The sequence below is a fragment of the Charadrius vociferus genome, unplaced genomic scaffold, assembly GCF_000708025.1.
Source record: "Charadrius vociferus isolate BGI_N301 unplaced genomic scaffold, ASM70802v2 scaffold593, whole genome shotgun sequence".
In the NCBI taxonomy this organism is placed as follows: Eukaryota; Metazoa; Chordata; class Aves; order Charadriiformes; family Charadriidae; genus Charadrius; species Charadrius vociferus.
In genome coordinates this window covers 999,954-1,023,046 of record NW_009647739.1, presented here as the reverse complement: position 1 = coordinate 1,023,046, position 23,093 = coordinate 999,954, and the positions used below count along the sequence as shown (strand labels likewise).

Genomic DNA, 23,093 nt, shown 5'->3' with positions numbered 1-23,093 from the left:
TCATTATTTCAGGCCCTTGCATGAGACAAGTAAATGTGAATTTCCATTCAAGGAGCTCTGAAAGATTTTATTTTCTCTTTATAGAAGAGAAAGCCTGGGTGTGACATAATATGGTATTTTAAGTTACACAAGGGACTGAAAAACCTCCTGCAGAAGGGTTAACAGAGCAGAGAACAGGCTTCCTCTTTGGATTAATAGTTTCATACAACATGAAATACAGGCAAGGACTTGTTATCAACAAATGGTGCCTCTATGTCAACCACCTGTTTGTTTTAAGTCAGAAAAGAAAGCATTACAAGGCAAACCGCACGTGCAATGAAAAAAGAATATTCCTATTAAGAGGCTTTGTTCAAATCAGTTCCTCAGCTCACGAGTTCACTGTCTTTCCTGTGCCAACCCACTTCTGTGCAAGTTAGGCCAAAGAGAAACTAACCTGGAGAGCTGAGTCTTCCCGGAACGGGTGTACATCGCAGCTTAACCTTCACCTGGCAGGAATTGACCACAATATTGTCACTGGGACTCAGATTGCGTGTGCTGACGATTCCAGGGGCATAGTAGCCTCTCATCAGTAAGTAATTGGTATGAGACGCTTGACGAGCTTTTACTTCTATTTTCCGTTTGCCTCCAGAGCTGTCATCTAAGTCATCATCATCGTCATCATCATCTTCAAGTCCTTCTTTTCCTAAACTACAGCAAATAGAGGTTTTTTGTTTGTTTGTTGGATTATTTTTTTTCCAAAATAAGAAAGTAACTTATTACACTGAGCAAAGCGAGAACACATGCTATTCTGCATTCCAGTATTTAGTCACGAACAGCTGTGGGTATGTCCATAGCAGGCTGATTTAAAGTGCTGAGAACAAGCAACTATAGAAAAGAAAATGCACTAGAGGTCCCTGGAAAAGGAAGCACTCTCTTTTTTGCAAACGTGTTGAAATGAACCCAAAATATCTCAGCTTACAGTGCTGAATCTCTCAGCCACTTCATCCTGAGGGAACATCTGTCAGAGCACAAAGGCTGAGACCATAAGGGAGACTGCAGTGTCGGGCAGACAGGGCTTATTTTTAAGGGAGAAAAGGAGAAGAAAGAATTACAGACCAAAGACTTCAGTTACTTTAAAAAAAAAAAATCCTAAAAAAACAAACAGAAAAACCACCCCACAACACAAAACAAACTGCAGACAGCCTCAAAGTAAAGAGAGAATAGTAGTAGCAGCCAGGATAAGTTTCCCAGAAACAAACTTAGTCAAACCAACACTATGTCTCTTCCAGGACACAACAAGAAGGTGAAGGCTCTGAACAACCTGATCTAATTCTGAAATTGCCTCCGTTCTAAGCAGGTTATGTCAGAGGCAACCAAAGGTTCCTCCCAACTTTTTCCAAGACGAGACAGACCTTAAATACCTTCTCTTAAAACATATTAAAAAACCCAAAAGGAACACATTATTTAGAAAAAAAAATAATGCGAGTACACAACCAGTCGGAAAACTGGACACGCATGCTTGCATTCAGAACTGGGACTAGTCCAGGGCTGAGTGTATTTTTGCTAATGATCTGGGTGATAAAATAGCTTATTAAGTTTGCACAGGATCACCGAACTGGAAAGGCTGCAAGTATATGAAGACAGGATTTGCATTCAGAACATTTCCAGCAAACTGGAGAAATAGTGCAGAAAAAAGCAGGAAGCAACTTCACATGGACAAATGCACGTTATTTATGTTCTCGTACTATGCAACTGTCCCACCCTGAGGAGAAACAATTAGCTAGGGAAAGGAAAAGAAACTTGTTATAGTGAATCAGAAGAATCATTTTTTTGGCACGGCAAGACCATGGCCATTCATCATTTTGGGATGTATTAGCAGGCGTATCGCCTATATAACATGATGTAATTGGCACAGACTTGCCAGCAAGACATGGCATTTGGCTTTTGACATCACAGTTCAGTCCAGAGGAAAATAATGAGGAAGACGGAGATCTGGATAACACGAATAACATACCAAAACCACAACAAGAGGAACTGAGGCTGCCCATTTTAAAGAATTGCATCTTATGGGAGGAGGACTATGATAACAATCTTCAAATAGGTAATAAGCTGTTCTAAAGAGGAAGAAAACAAAGTATTTTCCACGTATATTGGCAATATAACAGGAAGAAACAGGTTAAACTATAGCAAGAGATTTTAATTGCGCTCCAAGAAAACTTGTAATAGTTTTAAGGATAACTATTCATAGGATTAGACTGCCTAAGGAGAGAGTTTCAATTTCAGTGGTATTCAATTACTGGAGGTTTAAAAAAAATAAATCAAAATCAAAGAGGAGACAAGACACAGAACAAATATTGTGGAGACAGGTTTCACTGATAAAGCTGAAACCTTGTTACTAATCCTTCTTAGTCCTTGAAATGGGAAGGTGCAATATTGATGAAAATGCTCATCTAGCACACGCTGCTCTCCTTTCCACATGAGCTCTGATGGCAATGAAGTGCCTAGCAATTTAAATGTCACAGATGTGAAGACAAATGCAGTCCAAGGCTGTAATGACAGGCACTAACTAAAGAGTCATTAAGTCTTCAGAGTGCTCCCTCAGAAATAAAAATCTAAACAGTATCACAGTAAAACATGCCACAATGCAGTGCAGAAAATGCTAATGCCTGTCCAATTTCATTCAAGTTAGCCCCAAACCATATTTATGGATAGAAATAACAGTGTTTACCTTTTTATCACTTCATTTTCCACCATAGTGCTGTCCACCACAACTATCTGCTCTGGGATTCTCACATTCACAGACACAAGCCCCAGGGAGAACAGGGAAAGCATCGCCACACACTGGCCACCAGGTCCGTCCATAGGAAATGCAATCATGCCTTCTGATGCTTTGTTTTCTTGGTCTTTAAATGAGAAGTTATCTGGCTGGTCTGATTTTTCAGCTTCCTTGAGCTTCTCGAGGAACTGGAAGGACTCTGTACAAATTGTACTGGGAAATCGCCATGTGAAAACTCTGAACAAAAAGACAAATTCAAAGCACAAAGCTTTGATAACCTGTTCTTTCTGTTTATAAATTTTAGACCCATGGTACCACCGAGCTACCAGCTAGAGCTGGTGACCAAGTACATCTGCTTTCACAGTCTTTTTACGAGTTCCCGAACACTAGGTATTTATGCATCATGTAAAGCTCCAGTACTATACAGCAAATACCAAGCAACGATGTCGTCTTGAGCACTGAATACATTTACAGTTAAACTCTCCTCCCCCACCCCCAACATCCAGGTACAGTGCCGCATGAGGTAACCGGAGAGGAAAAGCAAGCAACCATCAGAATGACAAAAGTGCTAAAGAATTCTTTCCACCACATCCAGAACTTTGGTGCCACCTCTTCTCTGCTCTGCACGTGCCTTTGTAAAGGCTTGTCCCACAAACTTGGCTCTATTCCCCGGAGAGCCCTCATTGCTAACTGGATAAACGGACCTTACCCTCATCTCTTCAGCTTCAGCTATGGCAGTCAGGTTCTTTGCTCTAGATACTTCACGTGTATTCTCTCCTCCACACCAAGCATGCCTGGGTAGATTATTTGCTCAAAACAAACAGTGACCTTTCTGACACCCACCTGTAGTAACTCTGAGACAGTTGATAGGACATGGGTACAAAAGGCAAAGCCCGGCTTTTCTTTGGACCCAAGGTGTGGTTTACTCGACGGCGATTAACCAAGCTTCTCTTCTGACACTCTAGGAAAGCCTTCACAAGAATGTCATCCCGGTACTCCCGGTACAAACGAAACGTCTGCAAAAAAATCCCGTTCAATGTAAAAGGCAGTGTTAGCTCTGAATCCACTGTTAGACGCACCTACTTGAGGTCTACATTAACAAAATGAATATGGAGCTACAAGCCAGAATGTCAATGATACATATAAATTTACTTAACTACACTATTCTATTCCTTTTATGGGCTTCCAGGTTTTCCACAGTAAATGCCAATTGAATTAACTAAATACTATAGAACACTTGATATTCAAAATGAGATCAGGCTCCCACTAGAATTATACATGTAAAAAATGCTTATCTGCACCACATTTTGGTAGGTTCTTCCTATCATTTTACCAGGAACACACGCTTCTATGAGCTTGGCTATCTAGTGCCTGCTGATGAGATATTAAATTCACTTTGAATAATAGATGATGTATTTTTGTGGCCCCCAATGTTGAAGGAGAGGCTCTCCAACCCCAGTGCCAGCTGGATACTAGGACTGTCTCTGCGATATCTCCTCCAGAGCATAATTCCAACTGCTCAACTGCGCACTAAATCATGATACGGTTTGACCCAATGGAAGGGATGTGGAGTTTATTTCATATGGGTTTTGGGGATTGCTTCAGCCTCACATCTTGCAATCTCATCCTCCGAGAGAAAAGCAGCATACTGAAAATCTGCCTAGAATATAATTTCCTGAAAGCAGGAGAGAATAATCCCCACAGAACAGGTACAGATCTAAATTTCTGGGTTTCTTTCTCCCATTTGAAGAAGGCATATATCAAGGTAGGAAGGAGAAACTCTTTAGGGTCGTATGACCACATGTGGATGTGGCACTTAAGGGACATGGCTTAGTGCAGGACTTGGCAGTGTTAGCTTTACGGTTGGACTCGATCTTAAAAGGCTTTTCTAACTTAAATAATTCTATGATTCTACGACCAGTAAAGTTTGGTCCAGATACTGTACCTGAAACGACTGGCAAGATTTCATCTGGTTATCTGAGAGTGCCAATGTGCTCTGAATCAGATTCTGTAGCACTAGAAAATGAATATCATAGACACTGAAAGAAAAAAAAAAGAAAAAAAAAGGAGTTTATTCATAGTGATTTTTGATTGTGAAGTACCTAAGTATTAAAGTAGCACAAAAATATACAAACACAATCACCTGCTTCTGAAATAGATGCATAAAGGCATGAGATCACTACAGCTGAGGACCATTCACGAAAAGGAGTCTGTTACATTTTCCCTGAACTTCTACCCTGAATTTTTGGATCAGTCCAGACAATCCGACACAAAGTTCTCTTTGATAACATCTCCCCCTCTTAAGATACAGGACCCACATAGAAAATATACACCGTTCTTCTAATGATAACAGACCACCATTTTAAGAAGGTCATTACTACTGTCATTTAATTCATCAAATCTATAATCTACGTCAGCAGTCCCTACAGCCTTGTGAAAGTATTTTTTTATTAATAAATTTATACACTGCAACAAACAGATGAAAAAGGTACTGAATTAGAAGACTATATATATGACTTTCACAGATGTGAGGGCTGACATGTCCTTGGAGTCCTAATGGGAAAAAATAGCACTACTGCTACTCACCTGCTTAGACTATCCTCTTTTGTGTTTTGATTTGTGTCTTCTCCGATTGCCAAAACGCGAAATCTAGTTAAGGGAACAGAAAGGAAAACACTGAAAAAAAAGTAACATTCTGTGATTTTATATAAACTGTAAAACCCAGAGGCTGACAAGTGCAGCTGCTAATAAGGCAAGTGTTGGAGCAGCACAGGGGTACTATCTGCTCCAGTAGCCCTCAGCACAAGTGGCAAAAATTAGAAGATCTGTCCAGACCAATCTCCCTCACTCCACTAAGATATCTGTTGACAAGGAGATAAAACACATGGACAGGAGACAACTGTATGGATTTGCTATTCTGTTGAGGTTTTGGACTTCCAGTTACTGTCAGCAGCACTTCTGCTATAATGCACAGCTCTTCTCAAAGTAAGAAAATTGACAAAGGTGATAAATTTGTTATCATATAAAGGTTGGAGATCCAAATTTTCACATTTCGTGACGAATAACACTTGGAGAGAAAAGCTTGACCATCTGGGGCTGGAGAATGCTATAGAAGGCTGAGCGCTCTTCTGTATCCACAGTTTTAGCAGCATTGAGATGATTTAGCTGAGCAACCAGCTACAAATCACGATATAAAATGGGGTCATTTAATCTGGAAAATGGTAAAGGGAAGTCTTCTATGGCATTACAAATGTTATACCTGAGTATCAACATCTCTAATAGCAAAGTTGAGGATTTGACAATTTATGAAAATCTGACTTGTGAATTTCTGGTTGAAAAGTCTCATTTAGCAAAATGGGAATGGTTTAAAATAAGCAAGCTTCTGCAAATAACCAAAAATCAGTTATATGGATTTAGGAAGTACGGAGTTGAAAGAAATGTTGCTTGTTGTATTTACTGAAACTTCTTTTGATATTAAGAGTACAAGTAAGAGAGGGTGTAAATCACACATAGCAGAGAAGACGTCTCCTCTGAATTGTCCTCCTCTCTCACTGCCTCAGCCCATCTGCGGAGTCAAAAGCACCACAACTAAAATACCTGGAAAAGAGTTCCTGCAAAGTATCAGGAATCTCAAGCTTGGGATTCCCCAGGGTTGAACTGAATTTCTCTTTCAGTCTTTCCACAAACTCTTTAAACTCCTTTGCACAAACCTTACAAAAGAAGAGATAGAAATGTTATCAACCTCAATTTCTAAGAGTGGGAAAAAACCCTCTACTTCTAAAACATTCACAGAAAATTCTAGTAGAAACAGCTGGTTTTGAATTATTAAGTCAGAAACAGTACAACAGAGAAGAGAATTCATCAAAGCAGCTCTGTGGAGATTGTGTTTGCTGATTTACTTAACAGTTGCAGGTTCTGTCTGTAATCACGCTCACAGCTACAAGCAACCCACCATGAACATATGTTCTAAAAACAATTATACTGAATTAACAGCATAAGATCTCTTGCTAGAGCTTTGTTTAAGCTTCTCTTTATGTCTTGTTTTCTCTTCATGCCCTTCAGGCTTTATGATGTTCTCCATTAAGTCTGTTTGTACAATCATGGCTTGGAGGACACCTGTTACACGAGAGGAACAGTCCTGTATCTCTCTGGAAATGAGTTTTTATTTGCTTCCAAAGATAGACTTTGGGCACGGGGACACATGCGTTTATTTCAGCAATATCTCATCAGTGAATAACTACTCTTCATTTAAACAAACATGAATCTAACAACAGAACTGACTGGGGTCTTCTGACAATAATATGAATTGTCACTCCTGGGTAAAATCAAAGAAAATCTTGCCATGACTTTGTCCTAGTTCTGAAAAAGCTTTGAAATTCAAAAATGGGATTGTTTGCACTGAAAGCGTAAAAAACTTTTCAAGTTGAAATTGTGGTTGATTTAAGCCATAAAAAGCTCAAAAATTAAATAAAATCTTCTGACTGGTCAAATCAAGGTTTTTCCCCTAAGATTTGCTTGTATTCCTGCACTCATCCACAGAGGCTAAGGCAACATTTCAACACGCAACTGGAATAAAAAATAAGAAATTACAGAGCAAAAATGTTTTCTTGCTCAGATAGCAAGGAGGCTGAGGGGATTAAAAAAAGAAAACCACCAACCCCCCCCCAAACACACAACCCACCCCCCCAAAAAAAACCTCAGTGCATGTAGATGCTCAGTCATGGATGTTTATAAACAAGCTGTTTATGTGCCTTTGGAAAGATGCCTATGTCCACTTTACTCCCAAAACAGCAATGATGCTGCATCTTTACGATGATGCTATTTTTAAAATAGCTAAGGGTACAAGGGAGAGAGAAGATACAAAATCACAGTAATCGAAATAGTGCAAGTAGTCAGTAATGCAAACAGCGTAAAGTACTGTAGGACCTTTTAGAATACTTCCTGCCTACCTGTGGATCTTCATAATTGTTTTCTCTATTCATGAAATCTTCAATGAGGGCTTTATCTTGGTAAACCTCAGCAAGACAAACTCTGCAACAGATACAATTGAAGGTGTTGTACATAGTTGAAATTTTCCTGATTCAATCCAGATTTGATAACACTAGGGTTCAAAAATGTTCAAATTGTTAAGTCATGTGAAAAAAAAAACAAAACCATAAGAGGACAGTATCCCTTCACTTAATTTCAGGAGAATTTAGGCTATACCTAGAACATAAACAGAAATCTTCTTACTTATAATTAAGATAGGTCTGTGGATTTCTGACAATATAACGAGCTCTTCGTCCAACGGAATGAGAAGTTTTATCGAGGGACTCCTCAAAGCTGGCATGCATGATATCCCGAACTACTTGCCATGGAACAAAAGGCCCTTTTACCTGTGTGAAGAACAAATGCGTTTGGAGTAAAACTTAAGCTTTTATGTACACAAATGATGGTTAGAACCAGGATGAATTCCTAGGACTGATTAAATGTGTGTTCAGTATATAGGACCTCTATTTAATGAGTATATTAAATACCTTTGCATTTAGCACGTGGCTAGCAATTCGGCACAGCATGAGCAGACTGTCTTCTTGCACTGTCCAGGTGACACGCAGACGTGTCATTCTCTGCAGGGCACTCTGGTCAGCTTCATCATGGTAGCGGAGTCTTTTGCTTTTTTCTACAGAATCCTCTTCTAAGGAATCCAGGAAAAAAAAAAAAAAAAAAGACGGTTATCTCAGCACTGCGTACTCTGTTTAATTCAAACTCCTATCACAGGCAGTATCAGCACCAACTGGAGTTTGTAAGAACAAAAGACAAAAGCAGAGAAGGAAGTAGCAGTTCAGAAAGTAATTAATACCTCTCCCAGGAATGAGAAAACAAGCACTTTAGTTAGCAAACTGACTACCTGGAGCATCATACCACAAAGAATCTTTAAGCCAGCTACCAAAAGGTGATGGTGAATTGCAAGGAGTTGATCTGGTACAGACAGGATTAGAATTTCTTTAGTTTGTACAGTAGTGCAACGGGTAACAGTTACAGCACGCTATTTTTCTCCAGAGCCGGTACACAGCCCCAGGACACCTGAACCTCTTCACTGAAAGAGGCAACCCAAAGAGACGGCCAATAAGTTTCCATTTTCCACACTATGTGACGGTCACATCAGCTTTTCTAAAGCACATTACAGCAAGCATGAAAAAGAATGCTCCTTTTTTCCTGAAGTGTTAGTTACTGACCTTTCTTTTTCTTCTTTGTCTTCTTTTCAACGTCCTTCCTAAGCCTCTTCCTCTTTTGGCTTTTTCCCCCTCTCACTCGTTTGGTTCGATCCTGGGTTGGTTCTGTACTTATTTCAATACATTCTTCTTTCTGGACAAGTGACTCAGATCCTACCTTGGCTTCTCCCAAAATATTAATTTTGTTACCTAAAATGACACATATGTACAGTGGTGGAGCTTTATAGCTATTACACTCTACAGTATTAAGGTATAAAGAGCAAATGCAAAAGTTCCAGTATATTAACACAGATGCCCTCTCAGACTTGCCCTTTGTTAGTCATGTCATTTCATGCCACTTCTCAACAGCTCACGGAATAAAATCCCACATAAATGAGGAACCAGCAAGTAATTACTAAGTCTAGCGTACAGTGCACAAACACAAGGGAACCGAGTTGAGGTTTTATATTCAACCTGAAGCATTTCCTCCTCCTCCACTTAAATGTTAGGCTATGCAATTTTAACGGTGCCTAGTTGTACAAAACATTGGTCCCTCTAGACTTTCTGCAAACGGCACATCAGAAATTACGAAGGATAAAAATTATTGTTCTATAGGAAATTATTTACCTATCTATTTTACTGCCCCAGAAGCATCTTAGATCATTGTAAGGAGACAGGAACAACCCGTGTCATCACTACTGGATAAAAAATTATTTTTCCATATATCCAGAAATAGGGAAGGAAATTATTTATCTATTTTACTGCCCCAGAAGCATCCCAGATTACTGTAAGGAGACAGGAGTAACCCACATCCTCCATCCTGGGTTTGACAAAGACAACGACAGCTATAATACAATTACAGACGCCACGACCAGCATCACCACCTTACCTCCAGTGCTGAGTGGAAGGGGGTGTTTTGTTAAGAAGGTCTGAAGTCTCACTGTCAGTCCGTTTTCAGAAACTGTACTCTCCTAAGACAACACAGCTTTAAAAAAGGTGATGTGCAAAAGGAGTGCACTGGTTTTAACAACACTATACATTATATCCTTTGAGTAGTGTCAGAAATAAATTTTCAGTCTAAAGGAAAAGATCCCTGGCTACAATGAAGAAGTCATTTGTCTTATTACTACCACATATTTGAATGCCTCTAGAGCTTTTCTTAAATTAGACTGTAATGATCGCTAGGTATTGAAGGTTAGAACTTCAGCAAATCTCCTCAAGTTTAAAATAATTCATCACTGGAAAAGAAACGCTTGATTCTTTCATTGCTACAGAGGCTGAGCAGAATTTTCTGTAAAATGGTGATTTTTTTGAAGCATTGTAGATTCCAAATGAACTTCTAAAAAGCACAAAACCAAAATGCAAACACAAACACTGAGTAGATGCCTTCTACATCATATTCTATCCATCTTAAACCTGAGCCCAAAGTGATGGCAATATATTAGAGTTTTGGCATTCTCAGCAAAAGCCATTTCTCTTGTGTGGAATTCACTGGCAATAGAAGCTGGTAACAGACGTGGAGAGGAAAGCCGAGACTGAAGAATTGCTGGAGGTCCTGTTAATGCTGAACAACTAGGTGACAGAACAGCAGGTGAAATTAAGAGTGAAAGGATCCTGCCTGAGGGAAGAAACAAGCAACTCTAATTTTACACATACACTGATAGGCTCTAATTTGACCACTACTTAGCGTAGGGTAATTACAGCCAGTTGTCTGAAGTTACCTGTTCAACGCTTGGTAATAGTCACAAAGCAAAACAAATGTAAGGAATTCTTAGGAAAGGAAAGACAGACTATGCAGCTGTAAAATCCATAGTTGGCCTCAGCTTGAAAGCAGTATGTGATTCTATTTCCACCTTAAAAAGGATATAGTAGAACTAGGAACAGGTTAAAAGAAAGGCAATGAGAATGATTAAAGGCAGAACAAGTTCCATGCTGGGAATAGTTTACTAATCTACTAGATGCCAATCTTTAAAAAACAGAAATGATAATGAGAAGCATTAGAGATGTTTACAAAATCCAATGAAACAGAAAGGGTAATGGAAAATGATATTTTTCACAGCTTCCTTTAGTTCTACAATGATTAGGGAGTTTAAACCGTCAAAAGGAGTGGTGATACATAATACGACTTTGAAGCACTTTGCTACAGAAGGCTCTAGATGCTAAAGATTTACATGTGTCCAAAAAAACAATCAGACAAATTAATGCTAGAAGAAAAAGCTATTAACTGCTTTGAAACATTGCCCCCAGGTTTACAATGGCCTTGAGCCAAACTTGCAGACAGCTGGGAGAATATACTGAGGAAATATCACTATACAACTCCATTGCTCTTACAACCTTCCCTACAAATCTTTTCTTGGCAGCCATCAGAGACAGGACACTAGCCAGAACTCGAATGGCCACTCTTATTTGCATATGTTGAGCTCCCTAGTAATTTTTCTTTTTCCTGTCTACATTTCCTTGTTCTGCATGTTTCAGTTTTCACCTGACAACTTCTACATTCCAGAAAGGCAAGAGGCACCACTAAGTAATCTAAATCGCTTGCTTAACAAAGTATTTCTCCTTTGGTTGAACGTCCTACAGAATTCAGTGCAAATAAAAATTTACATCCAGTTCTTTCATTCACTTCAGCACCAAGATTTACCACGTACAAAGCATTACTGAGACACACGACTGAGAAAGCACGTGAGCAGTAACATTTTGCTATCAGTATCTCAACCTAAAGAATCTTAAAATTTGGAAAAGCCATTAGAGTATATAAATTTTAAAATACCCACCTTCCTAGTCTTATTGATGATGTAGCTTGTCCAGATCCAGTTGCGTTTTAGATGCCCATAAAAGCTGGAATCAAGACCTGCAGCTCCTAACCCATCTCCGGGGATAGTTCCATCATCAACCACCTCTCGGCTGCCTCTATGAGAACAGAGTAACAAAATGTACAGTCATTATTTTGTAGGCAGTGCCTTCTCAGCTGCTCTTAAGCAACATGTGTGCAATGCACTGAACTCCCCCCTTGCCCTTCCAATTTAGATAGGGCTGGGAAAGAAGAGGAGAAAGAGATGCTTGTTCCCCTAACCCTGTTCCAGAAGTATCATGTCAACAGCGCTTTTCCATTAATTTTTATCCCTGAAATTTAATGACTGAACTTTCAGTTTAAGGATTACACTCAGAGCAACTTCATTACTGTTAACTAAGTTCCAATGGCCATATTAAACTCTGTTCTCAGCACTATTCCTGCCACAGAACTAGAGAAAGTTCCTGCTCAGATGAAAATATTTCTCAGGACAAGCGTGGGGAAAACCTTCCCCAGCAACTAAAGGCAATCATAACCCTTTCTCACACTGACTGTCAAGCACTGGTCTCCCCAGTTTTCTAACAAATACATTGAAGCTTGTTTAAATATACACACAAGTGTCCTGGTTTGAGGTAAAACAGAACCAATTTTGGTCAGTAACTTCGCTTCTTAGCTGGGCCTCTCTAACAACTGAAATGAACAGCATATTGTGCAGACAATGTTCAATGAGAAAATAATCTGTAAACGATATGCAGCAAATTGCAACGCAGAAGGACATATTTCAGAATGTGACGCTGGGGAGCTACTGAAGCTACGCGGTACTTGAGATACCACGATATAAAGCACAGGAACAGAGAATCTTTACATTTTTCCCTTGCACTAACTGTGCTTAGGAAGTACTCCTTCCCTCTCAGCTTTGCTTTCCCCAAGACTCTTGCAACACACATCTATACTACTTTGGAAGAAAATCTCAATCTGTTTTACCCATAACTTGCTTGGTAGACAAGTTACTTGTAACCATGACACATAACTACACGTCTTTATAATCAGATAGACTCTCAATTACAAATACCATACCAACCCCACAACACCCAACTGAAATGCTAGAGTCTTAAATGCATTTGCTATTGAGTAACATCCTCAAAACTAGAACAGTTCTTTTTCAAGCAACAAAACAAGGATGAAGATGACGTACGTGGTATATTCCAACATCGCACATTTTCGTTCCAGATTGTGTTTATCCATTGCTGACTCTTGTTCCATTTCTACATCTACTGCCGTCTCCTCCCCTTGAAGATTACTTCTCTTTGAACGTGGACAGCGGACAACTCCTGGACATACAAATGGGTTTGATTATCAGCACGAGAAGTAAGACTTCAGCCCATTTTCAATCCACTCTGCTATAGGAAACTACAGTTCCCAAACAGTACAAATATTTTTACCACTTCTCACTAAAACGTGCTACCTTCTAACTGGAACACCATTAGCCTCTGTAAATTTCCAGCACAAGGCACTAACTTGTCCAAAATTGTATCCAGGACAGAAGTAATAGGAGGCTGGGTACCCTTTATAAGGAAAATAATTCAGCAGTTGACTGATATTCTAGGCGTGGATCGCAGCCTTTCAGATACTCAAATACGTCAACGATCCTCAAGAAACCATGCGGCAGGTTGAGACTGCTGAAACACGGTGCGAACGCTTTGCATGTCTGACACCTTCATGTTGGAGGTACATTTAGGATGCAGCAGAGAAATCACGTGATGGCTTTATTGTAACAGAACTCAAAGGTAGGACAAAATGCCAATTTCTGACTTACTACTGCTTTTTGGCTGCCCATGCTACAAAGACAATAGGGCATGACTAGATCTCAGGCAAGTATCTGCTCTAGAGGCTCAATATAAATTCAAATCCAGCACAGAGCAATTTTCCCTTCAAGGCTCAACATGGAAAATACTTCACTGGAACACAACAAAGCTTCCATAAACACGCAAACTGGTGAAACAATGTCATTCCCATATTTTGGGGACTAGAAGTAACCATCATCTGAGCAGCCTGCAAAAGCTGCAACAGTCACAAACACACCACGATTTGACAAATGTGTAAGGAGCCTTTTGTACATAACTGCTTCAATGCAAAAGTAAGACAAAATTACAAATAGATCCTTTTACCTGGCTGACTAAATTACAGAAATACAGAATAGTGTTGGTCTAGGGTTTCAGGAGAAATCTCTTATCTCCAATTATTATTTTTTAAAAAATAAAGTATATTTGTTGTATCCATATATCCTATTTAAAAATGTAAAAGGACTAAGCACAAACATGAACTCCAGAAAACTGGGGTGCATAAAATCCTTTAGCTCCCTTCATCTTACTCAGGCTATCTATTAGAAGGCTTTGCAACATCTTTCCAAGGAAGAGGGATCTCTGTTTAAACCGGTAGAGAGCTATGGCGAAAATATACCAGTAACTATTTTCAAAAAGGCTTTTTCACAACTGGATTAAAAATTGAACAGGGCTATTATCAAATTTGATACTTCTAACAGGACAGTTAACAATGTTTTTCCTTTAACATTGCTCTGAAAATTTCAAGTGGATCTCAACTTTATAGATTTATATGGACAGAACTAGCTTTTCTTTGATGCATAAGACGACTGGCCAACACAAAAAAAACCATTGGAAGTGACCAAACAGAGCCTGCTTCAAGTTTTAGAAAAGGAGGAGGAATTGTGGTATGAACAGAATAACAGCAAAGGTGGTAAGAATGTACATTTATACCATACCCAATGGTGTATTAAGGCAGACACACTGCAAATCAAACCAGAAGTTTTCCACATCCTGCATGGTATTCAGAACGTATAAGCGTCTCTCAAATGGGCGGCTACTTTGAGCCAGGTTATAGTGGGGGTCACAGATAGTGGTGTCAACAATCACAGCATTTCTCTTCATATACACAAAGACCTGTCAAATACAGTATGTTTCCGGCCGTTAGGTAAAAATCATCAGAATTGCCTAAGGTACAGGACACACAACTTAATCTAGTTTAGGACTGCGTAGCATTTTTTCAGTCTCTGCTGTTTTGAGCCAGTACTCTGATAGAAGATACCCCATCCCCACCCTATCGCATTGTATTCCCAAACTTCCTTTGCCAGCAATCCAGAAATCTCATTTCTAGATTTAGAACGGTTTCTTTTTCCCCATGTGCACAGGACATTCTCAAGTTCCACAGAGTGTGACTATTTCCTACAAGCTCTCATTCAGGATTTGAATAGATGTGTTTTGGGGCCTAATTATCTTTCTTATCTTCATAAAGTATATTTTGGGACTGCCTTCTCCTTTGCATGTGCTCTCTATTTATAAAAAGATGCGTACGAATGTCATTATTTTACTCTGATCAGTGACTTTATTCTGTGTCAGACATCCAATGCCTAACGCCTTGATGGAAAAGAATGTGGCACACTCATTTTTCATGAAGTGCTGCCAGTCTGGAACCTCCTAGGTCGTTACTGTGTGCGACGTTCACATTATACATTTGAGTAGTGTCTTTCCGGAAAAAGAGGTAAAAATTATCTGCACAACTTGCAATACATCACTTGAATCTAGAGGTTTGCATAATCATCTGAAACATCAGTATTTTACTCAACTATTTAAGGTAATTACAACCCCCAAACCTTGCATTTATTTCACTGGACAAAACCCAAGAATAATAATGGCTAAATGTTTCAAAAAAATTACCTGGTCTTTGTCTTGAAATTTCTCTGTTGGGCCAAACTGTATCAGTCCCATGTAACATAATCTTTGAAGGTTTTCTACCACTGAAAAGATGTACCTCCTGCAGCAATATTATGAGTATTACAATTCACGCTTACGGAAACAGTAAAAATACCACCAGAAAAGATGCCATTTTAATGTAGAAACCTGAAGTTTCAGGAAACCACTGCTTTTTTGAAATATTGAGTTTTAGAATTTCTGAAGCCGTATTTTTGTTTGAATTGTCAACCTGCTTTGGGATATAATATCCCAAAGCTCCAAATTTTCTTTCCTCAAATCACAAACACAGTATTTTAGCCAAATACTAACTAAAGTTTTGCTAGCAAAGAACAACATTAGCTATAAATGCCATATGGAAAAATGAATTAACAAGGTCAGAACACCAGCAGATCTGCCGACAATTTCATATAATGAAAAGACAACATGAGTAAGAAAACATGACTGCTAGATATGGGCTGATAAGCCTTCAGACGTGTAGATAGAATGAACCGGGCAATGATCCTTGAAGTTAAGGTTGTTTAGAAATACCGCTCCAAGAAACTGCTTTCAGTTGCTTATAGCTTTGGCAGAGCAAAAAGCGCAACGTTTCCCATGCTGTACATCTGCTTATATGGCAAAGTTCTGGAAGTTGCAGGAAACTTCTGCAAGATCTTTCTGAGAAAGAGTTTGTCAAAAATTAGCTTCGCCCACATTTAGCTTCACTAAGATCTAAGTTTTGCTGTGCAGTGAAATGGGAATTGTATTTTGACAGGAGTTTTCTCTGGGGCTCTGAAAGATTATTTGACAAGCCTAGAAATAGTGAAGCAAATTTGGCTGGGTTAGAAGTTTTAGTGAATGGGGGGGCAAAGAGACAACTCGGTCATATGTCATGCTGTTTTGTATAAACCTATGAAGATGGAGCCTGCAGATTTTAGAAAATACCATAAATCCTGTTTCCTCGTTACTAAGATTCAGCAAGTAATAGGTTAGAACTGCAAACCAGAGCTGACCACAAAAGTCTTGACAGCTGATACTGTCCAGCACCATTCACGCACCAGAGACACATTTGCAGGTTTGCAAAACATTGTATAAGCCTCCAACCATCCAAATCCATACCATTAGCAATGACTTTCTGGGGAAACTAACATGGTGCTGTCGATTCCACCTATTCAAATCACTTTCCTTAATGTTGCCTTCCCTTCCTATCTTCAGCCCAATCTCAATTTTTAAATCTCCTCAACGAGGAATGGCAAACAAGGGCAGACATGCCACCGAGAGCACGAGTAGAAATTGTATGTTATGTATGAGAGGCAGGAACTGGGAAACGTGGCATCTTCTGAAAGATTTATGAAGGACAGCAACATTTAGACTCTATTAAATTCTGAATTTAGCAGCAGTCGGGATGGTGTTTTATACAGAAGTAACATCCTGCTGATGAGTTATGAAGGACAGAACCTCCCAGCTCTCAAACACCGCCTGACAGCATGCATGAATATTGTTTATTAGTTTCTTATTACCTTCTATTTGGGAGAGAAAAATACAATTTGGCACACTGTCCTTAGAAGATTGATGATCCTTGTCTTAAGTAACAAAGTTCTCTTTGACACAAACAGGAAATAACTGAGAAAACAGTCAACCACTGTTGTTTCCTCCCCAGACCCATTTACTTTGGCTCGTCTGCTTACCTTTTGTAGAGAAGCTGCTGTCGGACTGACCTTGGAAGAAATCTGATCAGAGTGTGTTTTTTCAGTGGATCGTTTAAAAAATCTTCCAGACCATCCACCTAGAATTACTTTAGAAGTTAATCAAAATGCAAAATATAACTATCCTTTAAAGTACCAAGCTTTGCTACCAGAACTGTCTACTGAAATATTTTCTAAGCTAATGTTACTGCTTTTGTAAAATGCTTAAACATTATTCTTGTTAATCAATGAGGCAGAAGATTCACTGTGATTATAAAAAGCTCTTTGCAAAATATTAGCTTAAGAATTCTCAGTATTACAGGGCTATACATTTTTTTCATGGGGCTGTAAAAGCAACTAACTTCTCTGTAAAAGAACTGAAGTATGTGCTCCCCAATGGCTAGTTTTGTTAAAACAGACTAAGAAGATATTAGTTACTGCTCATAGGTACAGTTGATATTATTAGACTTTAAGGTAAACAAATGTAAAACAAAAAAACCATTGTACCTTGTAGCTGACTTGTACTATCTGAACAAAGATTGAGAGAGGCAAGCAGAGAAGAATGTCACTAACGAGAGCCCATCCAAATCCAAACTCTCTGTGAACCGGGAGAGGGGGGACATAGCGCATCCAGGACACGTCATCCACATACACTAGGAACAAGAACACTGGCTTAGATTCAGAGAGGACAAACCGAATAGCTATACCAATAGCTTTACTGTGAGTGTTCAAGCAGAACGCATTTCGCAGTTCGTAGTCTGGAAATCTGAAAATCTAAAATGACCTGAAAATTATCTAAACCATTGATTTTCAATCTTTTTGGAAGTAGACTTCTATCTTTTTTTCAGTGTTGAACCATGGCAAAGTCAGGACGTGTCATGTCTTACCTGTATAATTAGACAACTCTACTTCAGTCTCCTGTGCAGAGATTTCAGGATTCACCACAGTTGTTGTAATTTCTAAGGTCCCATCCGGTTGCGCTTCAAGAACAGCTGCATTCACATCCAGCCCTTGTTTGCTGCCTTTTTTCTCACCATCACTAACTCCTTTTTGCTGTGTTCCATTTAAAGGGTGTCCATAAATTAAGTACCAGAGGAACATGTGGACCATTCTCAAACGGGGCATTTTGGGAAGAAAGCCAAGAGAACGCCCAAGTCCTGGAACTGGGAGGGAAGATTAAGTGCCAAACAGAAATAAAAAGAGGATTAGAACAGGTGAAATACCCACCTCTGCAAAACTGATGTGAAGAAAACTGAAAGGAGAGATGGGCAGTTGAAAGTAAATATCAGTTACAAATAGCAAGTTACAAGTAGTACAGAAGTAGTAGTAGTACTCCAGTTCACAACTGTAGAAAAAATAAACAGCTAAGAAAACATTGGATAATGAGATTGCTTTAATGTAAACCCAATTTTTCTTCTATAAAAGAAGAAAAAAACCCTGCTTGTATCTTAAGAGAGCCCAACATCTGAAACATTATTAACAATAAATGGGAAAGTGAAAGATGACAGAACGGCCAAGAAGTTAGCTGTACCTGTAACAGGGTGGTAATTTTTTAGCTGTGTTATGCCCATTTTTTCATCAGTTTTTCTTGCCCGACTATTATCAGCTTTACATGAGCTTTCTTGCGTTTCCCCTGAATCAGGAACTGCCTCTTGCCCCAGGTTTTCCTCTTCAGCATGGTCCTGGGATGTTGGTGTCTGGGGAACTTTAATCCTGTATTAAAACCAAACAGCATTTGAGTAGAAGTTAAGCAAACGCTCACATCTTATCCAAGCTGAACAGAGATGGCATAGCTGGGGCTGGTGACTAAAAGAAAAGCAGCTCTCCTCTTTGCAAAAGGAGGATGACCTTGAATGCTTGCTCTGAATAAATGATACTGAATAAGAATATTTTGACAGGAAAAAAAGATGTCCTTTTATGGGTTTATTTGAAAAGATAAGCTGGGCAATGGAATTTAACACACACAACTCTATTCTCTACTGATACGAGATTTCTGTTCTTAAATTAATCTTTGCAGACATAAGGGGCAAATGGAAGCTTGTGATTTTCATTTGAGAATGCATAACTAGTCCCTAAAGGAAGCAAAATCCCATCTTGGAGAACTGGTCTCCCTCTGAGGCTACTTGACCATGTTCCTTTTTTATGCTTTGTGTCCAAAGCCATGAATCTTATGTTCTCTGCTGCCCAGCAGACTTGCACTTGGGTGACAATCTCAGCCTACACTTATGACTAAGGTGTTGAGAAGTAGAATTTCAACATGAAACACCCTCAGGTTCTCCTCATCTTAAGAAAGCCCTCAAACAGCTAGGCATCAGTGCCAGCTCATCTTCCTTTGTCGATGTTTTAAAGGTAAAAAGTGATCTAGTCTTCTGTAAAAGTTACCTAAGGCTTGCAAGCCTGCCAAAAATTGAAGTTCAAATCTTCTGCAATAAGAAGTTGATGCCTATACTTCAGTTGGAAGTCTCCCTATGATGATTTATCTGCCCATACCCCACATACACAAGAAAGCACTTAAATCTCAAGAGAAAGAAAGTGGGAATTTCTCCCTAATTCCCATATTTCTCTCTCTGCAGCTACAGCAAATCCTACACTTCCTCCAAACGCTGCACCACGATTACAGGCCTAACCTGGGCCCCAAATCTGCTACTAACCAAAGTACTGAAAATTAAGCAGCTTCATGTTGCCCACGAGTAAGCCTCACTCTCCAAGAATGGGCAAACCTCTTTAAATAGGGCTGTTTGCGAAGACTCACCGGGTGTGTGACACCATGTGAAGACAGCCTCTCTGAAACGCAAAGCAAAAGGAGCACGGAGAAGTCAAGACCTCAAAGCTGAAGTTTAAAGTCCAAGGGATCAGAGTTCAGTTCCTTTCTTCCTCACTTTGAGAGATATTCAGCATCTTGCTTCATCTTAGTGGTTTGATTTCTCTATTGTTAGAGGCAGCTGATTTTTGTTTACTTTGTGTTTATTTCCTCTGCATATTTTTGCATGTACTAGATAAGCCAAGTTCCCCCAAAACCATACAAGCCATCATTGCAACTTGCCTGTTCGCTGTGCTTGAATTGGAGATTCGGAAACGCACCTGCTCAATGGCACTTTTTACAAGGGGATCATTAGGACTCACCGAAGGATGCACAACAAACTCTACCTGTTCAAAGCAGCAGAAAACAAACATCAGGCATTTATGCAGATAACGTCTCATACCAGCTGCATAAATTATCAGAGATTATTATCAGAGACAGTGAATTAACAGTAGCAACAATGGATGAAATCTGTGAAGGTTTAATAGTTCACAGAATATTAACACTTGTGGATCAAAACTCCCATTGCTACTTTGTGTTAAGCAAGAGGCCAGACCGTATGGTCTCTGTACCAATGAAGAGTTAACGTCACTTCTACAAACCTCAGTTTTTTGGGTTTTTAAAATCTGAAATATTTAAGGAACAAACACACTTGCAAATACTAGGCTGAAAGGGATAAATGAAGAGCCATACCTCATAAGGTCAAACTAATACCTATTGTTACTGAATGTACACACACAATTCAGATTAGCAAGATTTCTTATGTGCTCTACAGTAATTACGAAGCAGGTGACTTTCACTAGATTCTCTCCCTGCTTATGAACGTTTCACACTGGAGTTACAGCGACAAGTCTCAGCTTTACAACTACAGACATTTTACTTCCATAATCTTCAATAACAGTGGATTTTTGTTTTTTAAAAAAATAAATCACATTCTATAAATTTCAACTCAGACGCTAATTTATGATTTCTCATATACTCCTAGCTTTCAAAAGGGGATTAAATAGAATGGTGTTGCAGCCTGGCAGTGCAGGGAGAGAACCATGAACTGCATAACTGATAAGCAGCAGAAGCTCTCAGAAGGGAGGTTCAGAGACTTTGATCTCTGGACTATTCCTTGGTCTCACAATTATCTGCAGCACAATAATTGAAAGCACTAATCGGGTTTTCACAGTAGCTTAGTTTGGGACATGTAGCTTCTGGGCAGCTCGACTGTGGGTTCTGCTAAAAAAGTAGTGTTATCCATATATTTCAGTAAAAAGGCCCAAAACATTTATCAAAATGAGAAGGTTGTGAGAAAAGCTGCTTCTGCTGCCAGGGTTTGTGCAGTCACCTTTTTACTAATGCCATCTTGAATGACTGTGGTACGATAGAGTCTGAGGAGTCCTTCTCGCGCGAGCTTCTGTACCAGTCGTACGATAGACTTTTTGCAGCATTTAGTGGAGACACCTTCTTGCTTCTCTTGATCCATCACCATTTTCTGCAGCCTAAAAGATGCAAAAAATACCTTGCATTTTAGGCAGTTTGGAGCATTGCTGGGCTTAAGCAGTTTGTTAGAGGACGCGGGGTGAGCAGATATTTCCCTACTTTAGCAAATATCGCTCACTTTTCCCTTTTGCTGTAGATAACTGGTAACTTAGCTTTACATTTCACCTGTATTTTCTTTGTAATCAAGCTTATCCTTTTTATGTGACGACCGCTGTTCTGATGAAAGCAAATGCTCAATGTCAGATTTCTGTGTATGGCTATAGTGCAATTATGAATCCAGCCTCCCTAAGGCCAGGAAAATCTACAGCTTTTTTTAAGTGGTGATGAAATACATGCAGTATATATTTCCACTTGTGAGCTCAGTTCAGCTTGGGGCAAAGAGAGTTTACTTAGTGGCGTTCAGAGCTCAGAAACAACACATGCATTCACAATATAGATACACACACCCCAGCGTCTGAAGCCAGCTCAATTCTTCCCTTGTAGCAGTCGGCAGCAGCACCCTACTCTCCTAACGCCTGTTTTCATGCACTTTTTCACAAATGCCCCAAGCCCTATTTCTGACTCAATGGTGGAGAACCAATTCTGAAAAAGGGAAGGGTATTAAGAGAATGAGGCAGTAAGTGAATGTACATACGGACTTCAACTTTTTCAAATGACTACCTGACTACATCCTGATAACTAACATAACTGCAGCATAACAGCAGCAAATTTCCTTGGCGGAGTATGCAGAGGGGCAGAACTTACACTGGTGCTGAGGGAACCTGTGGGCTACCTGTTGGCAGCACTGAAGGGGACAGCAGAGACCTGAAATATCTTCTGAGCCTGCACTTAGATGCGACTAGATGAATCAGTGATGAAGCTGGTGCCAGAAGACAAGGCTCTAATTTTACAACACTGCAATTGAACTAGGTGACAGAAGGTTTTAAAATTCTCAAACCAGAGAAGAATAAGGACGCGATTTCTTACTAAATTCCTATAGGAGGCAGCCCCGTGCGTATTCACATGCCAGAATCTTACATCCTGCCACTAAGATGGATGGTGCAATCCTATTTGTGACAACGGAGTCCTGCCAATTTGGCAGCTGGGACTCCAGGAGAGCACCAGAATTTCCATTTCTCTTTGGAAGTGAATCTTAAAAGGCTGAAAGACGTTATAACCTCCAGGGAAGTATCTTTAGTCCAGACAAGGCAAGTCAGGAGTGACATATAACCATACCACATGAAACTGCAAAGAAAAGCAAACTTTCAGGACCCTGCTAGAATTCTAGTGACCAACAATGAGTGACATCAGGATATGAGTCTCTACAGTCCGTGACAGAGTAACACATAAACACTTTTTGAAACCATGTGGAGATTAAATTTATGCAGATGAAAGAATCTTCAAGCAGAGACATGCTGTACCTTACTATGTGGCCCCAAGCACTGGCATACTGTGAACAGAGAAAAAGTTCTCTGATCTCTATTTATGGGACATGTACTGTATAAAAAAAATCACTTATGTAATTATCTGCAGAGAACTATTAATGCTCCCAAACAGCTGATTAATTTTTAAGATTCAGTATAACTGCAACCCCCCACAACTTCCATGTGTCATCATCTCCAACATTATAGCATATATTGCCATCAGGGACAAGAAAAGCC

At 39.5% G+C, this 23,093-nt stretch overlaps 1 protein-coding gene across 1 annotated transcript in view; it reads right to left on the bottom strand.

Moving 5' to 3' along the window:
- Positions 1-23,093, bottom strand: part of GTF3C1 (general transcription factor IIIC, polypeptide 1, alpha 220kDa) — a 44,039-nt gene that overhangs the window by 6,783 nt on the left and 14,163 nt on the right. The window contains exons 13-33 of the mRNA XM_009881949.1: positions 21,299-21,452; positions 20,209-20,312; positions 18,697-18,878; positions 18,053-18,328; positions 17,673-17,818; positions 17,169-17,266; positions 15,469-15,565; positions 14,517-14,694; positions 12,933-13,068; positions 11,721-11,856; positions 9,836-9,917; positions 8,971-9,156; positions 8,272-8,429; positions 7,988-8,130; positions 7,705-7,786; positions 6,353-6,465; positions 5,342-5,404; positions 4,701-4,794; positions 3,599-3,771; positions 2,708-2,992; positions 434-687 (exon numbers count right to left, since the gene is read on the bottom strand). Of these exons, the coding sequence (XP_009880251.1) occupies positions 434-687; positions 2,708-2,992; positions 3,599-3,771; positions 4,701-4,794; positions 5,342-5,404; positions 6,353-6,465; positions 7,705-7,786; positions 7,988-8,130; positions 8,272-8,429; positions 8,971-9,156; positions 9,836-9,917; positions 11,721-11,856; positions 12,933-13,068; positions 14,517-14,694; positions 15,469-15,565; positions 17,169-17,266; positions 17,673-17,818; positions 18,053-18,328; positions 18,697-18,878; positions 20,209-20,312; positions 21,299-21,452 (3,140 nt within the window). The remainder of the gene's footprint in view (positions 1-433; positions 688-2,707; positions 2,993-3,598; positions 3,772-4,700; positions 4,795-5,341; positions 5,405-6,352; positions 6,466-7,704; positions 7,787-7,987; positions 8,131-8,271; positions 8,430-8,970; positions 9,157-9,835; positions 9,918-11,720; positions 11,857-12,932; positions 13,069-14,516; positions 14,695-15,468; positions 15,566-17,168; positions 17,267-17,672; positions 17,819-18,052; positions 18,329-18,696; positions 18,879-20,208; positions 20,313-21,298; positions 21,453-23,093) is intronic.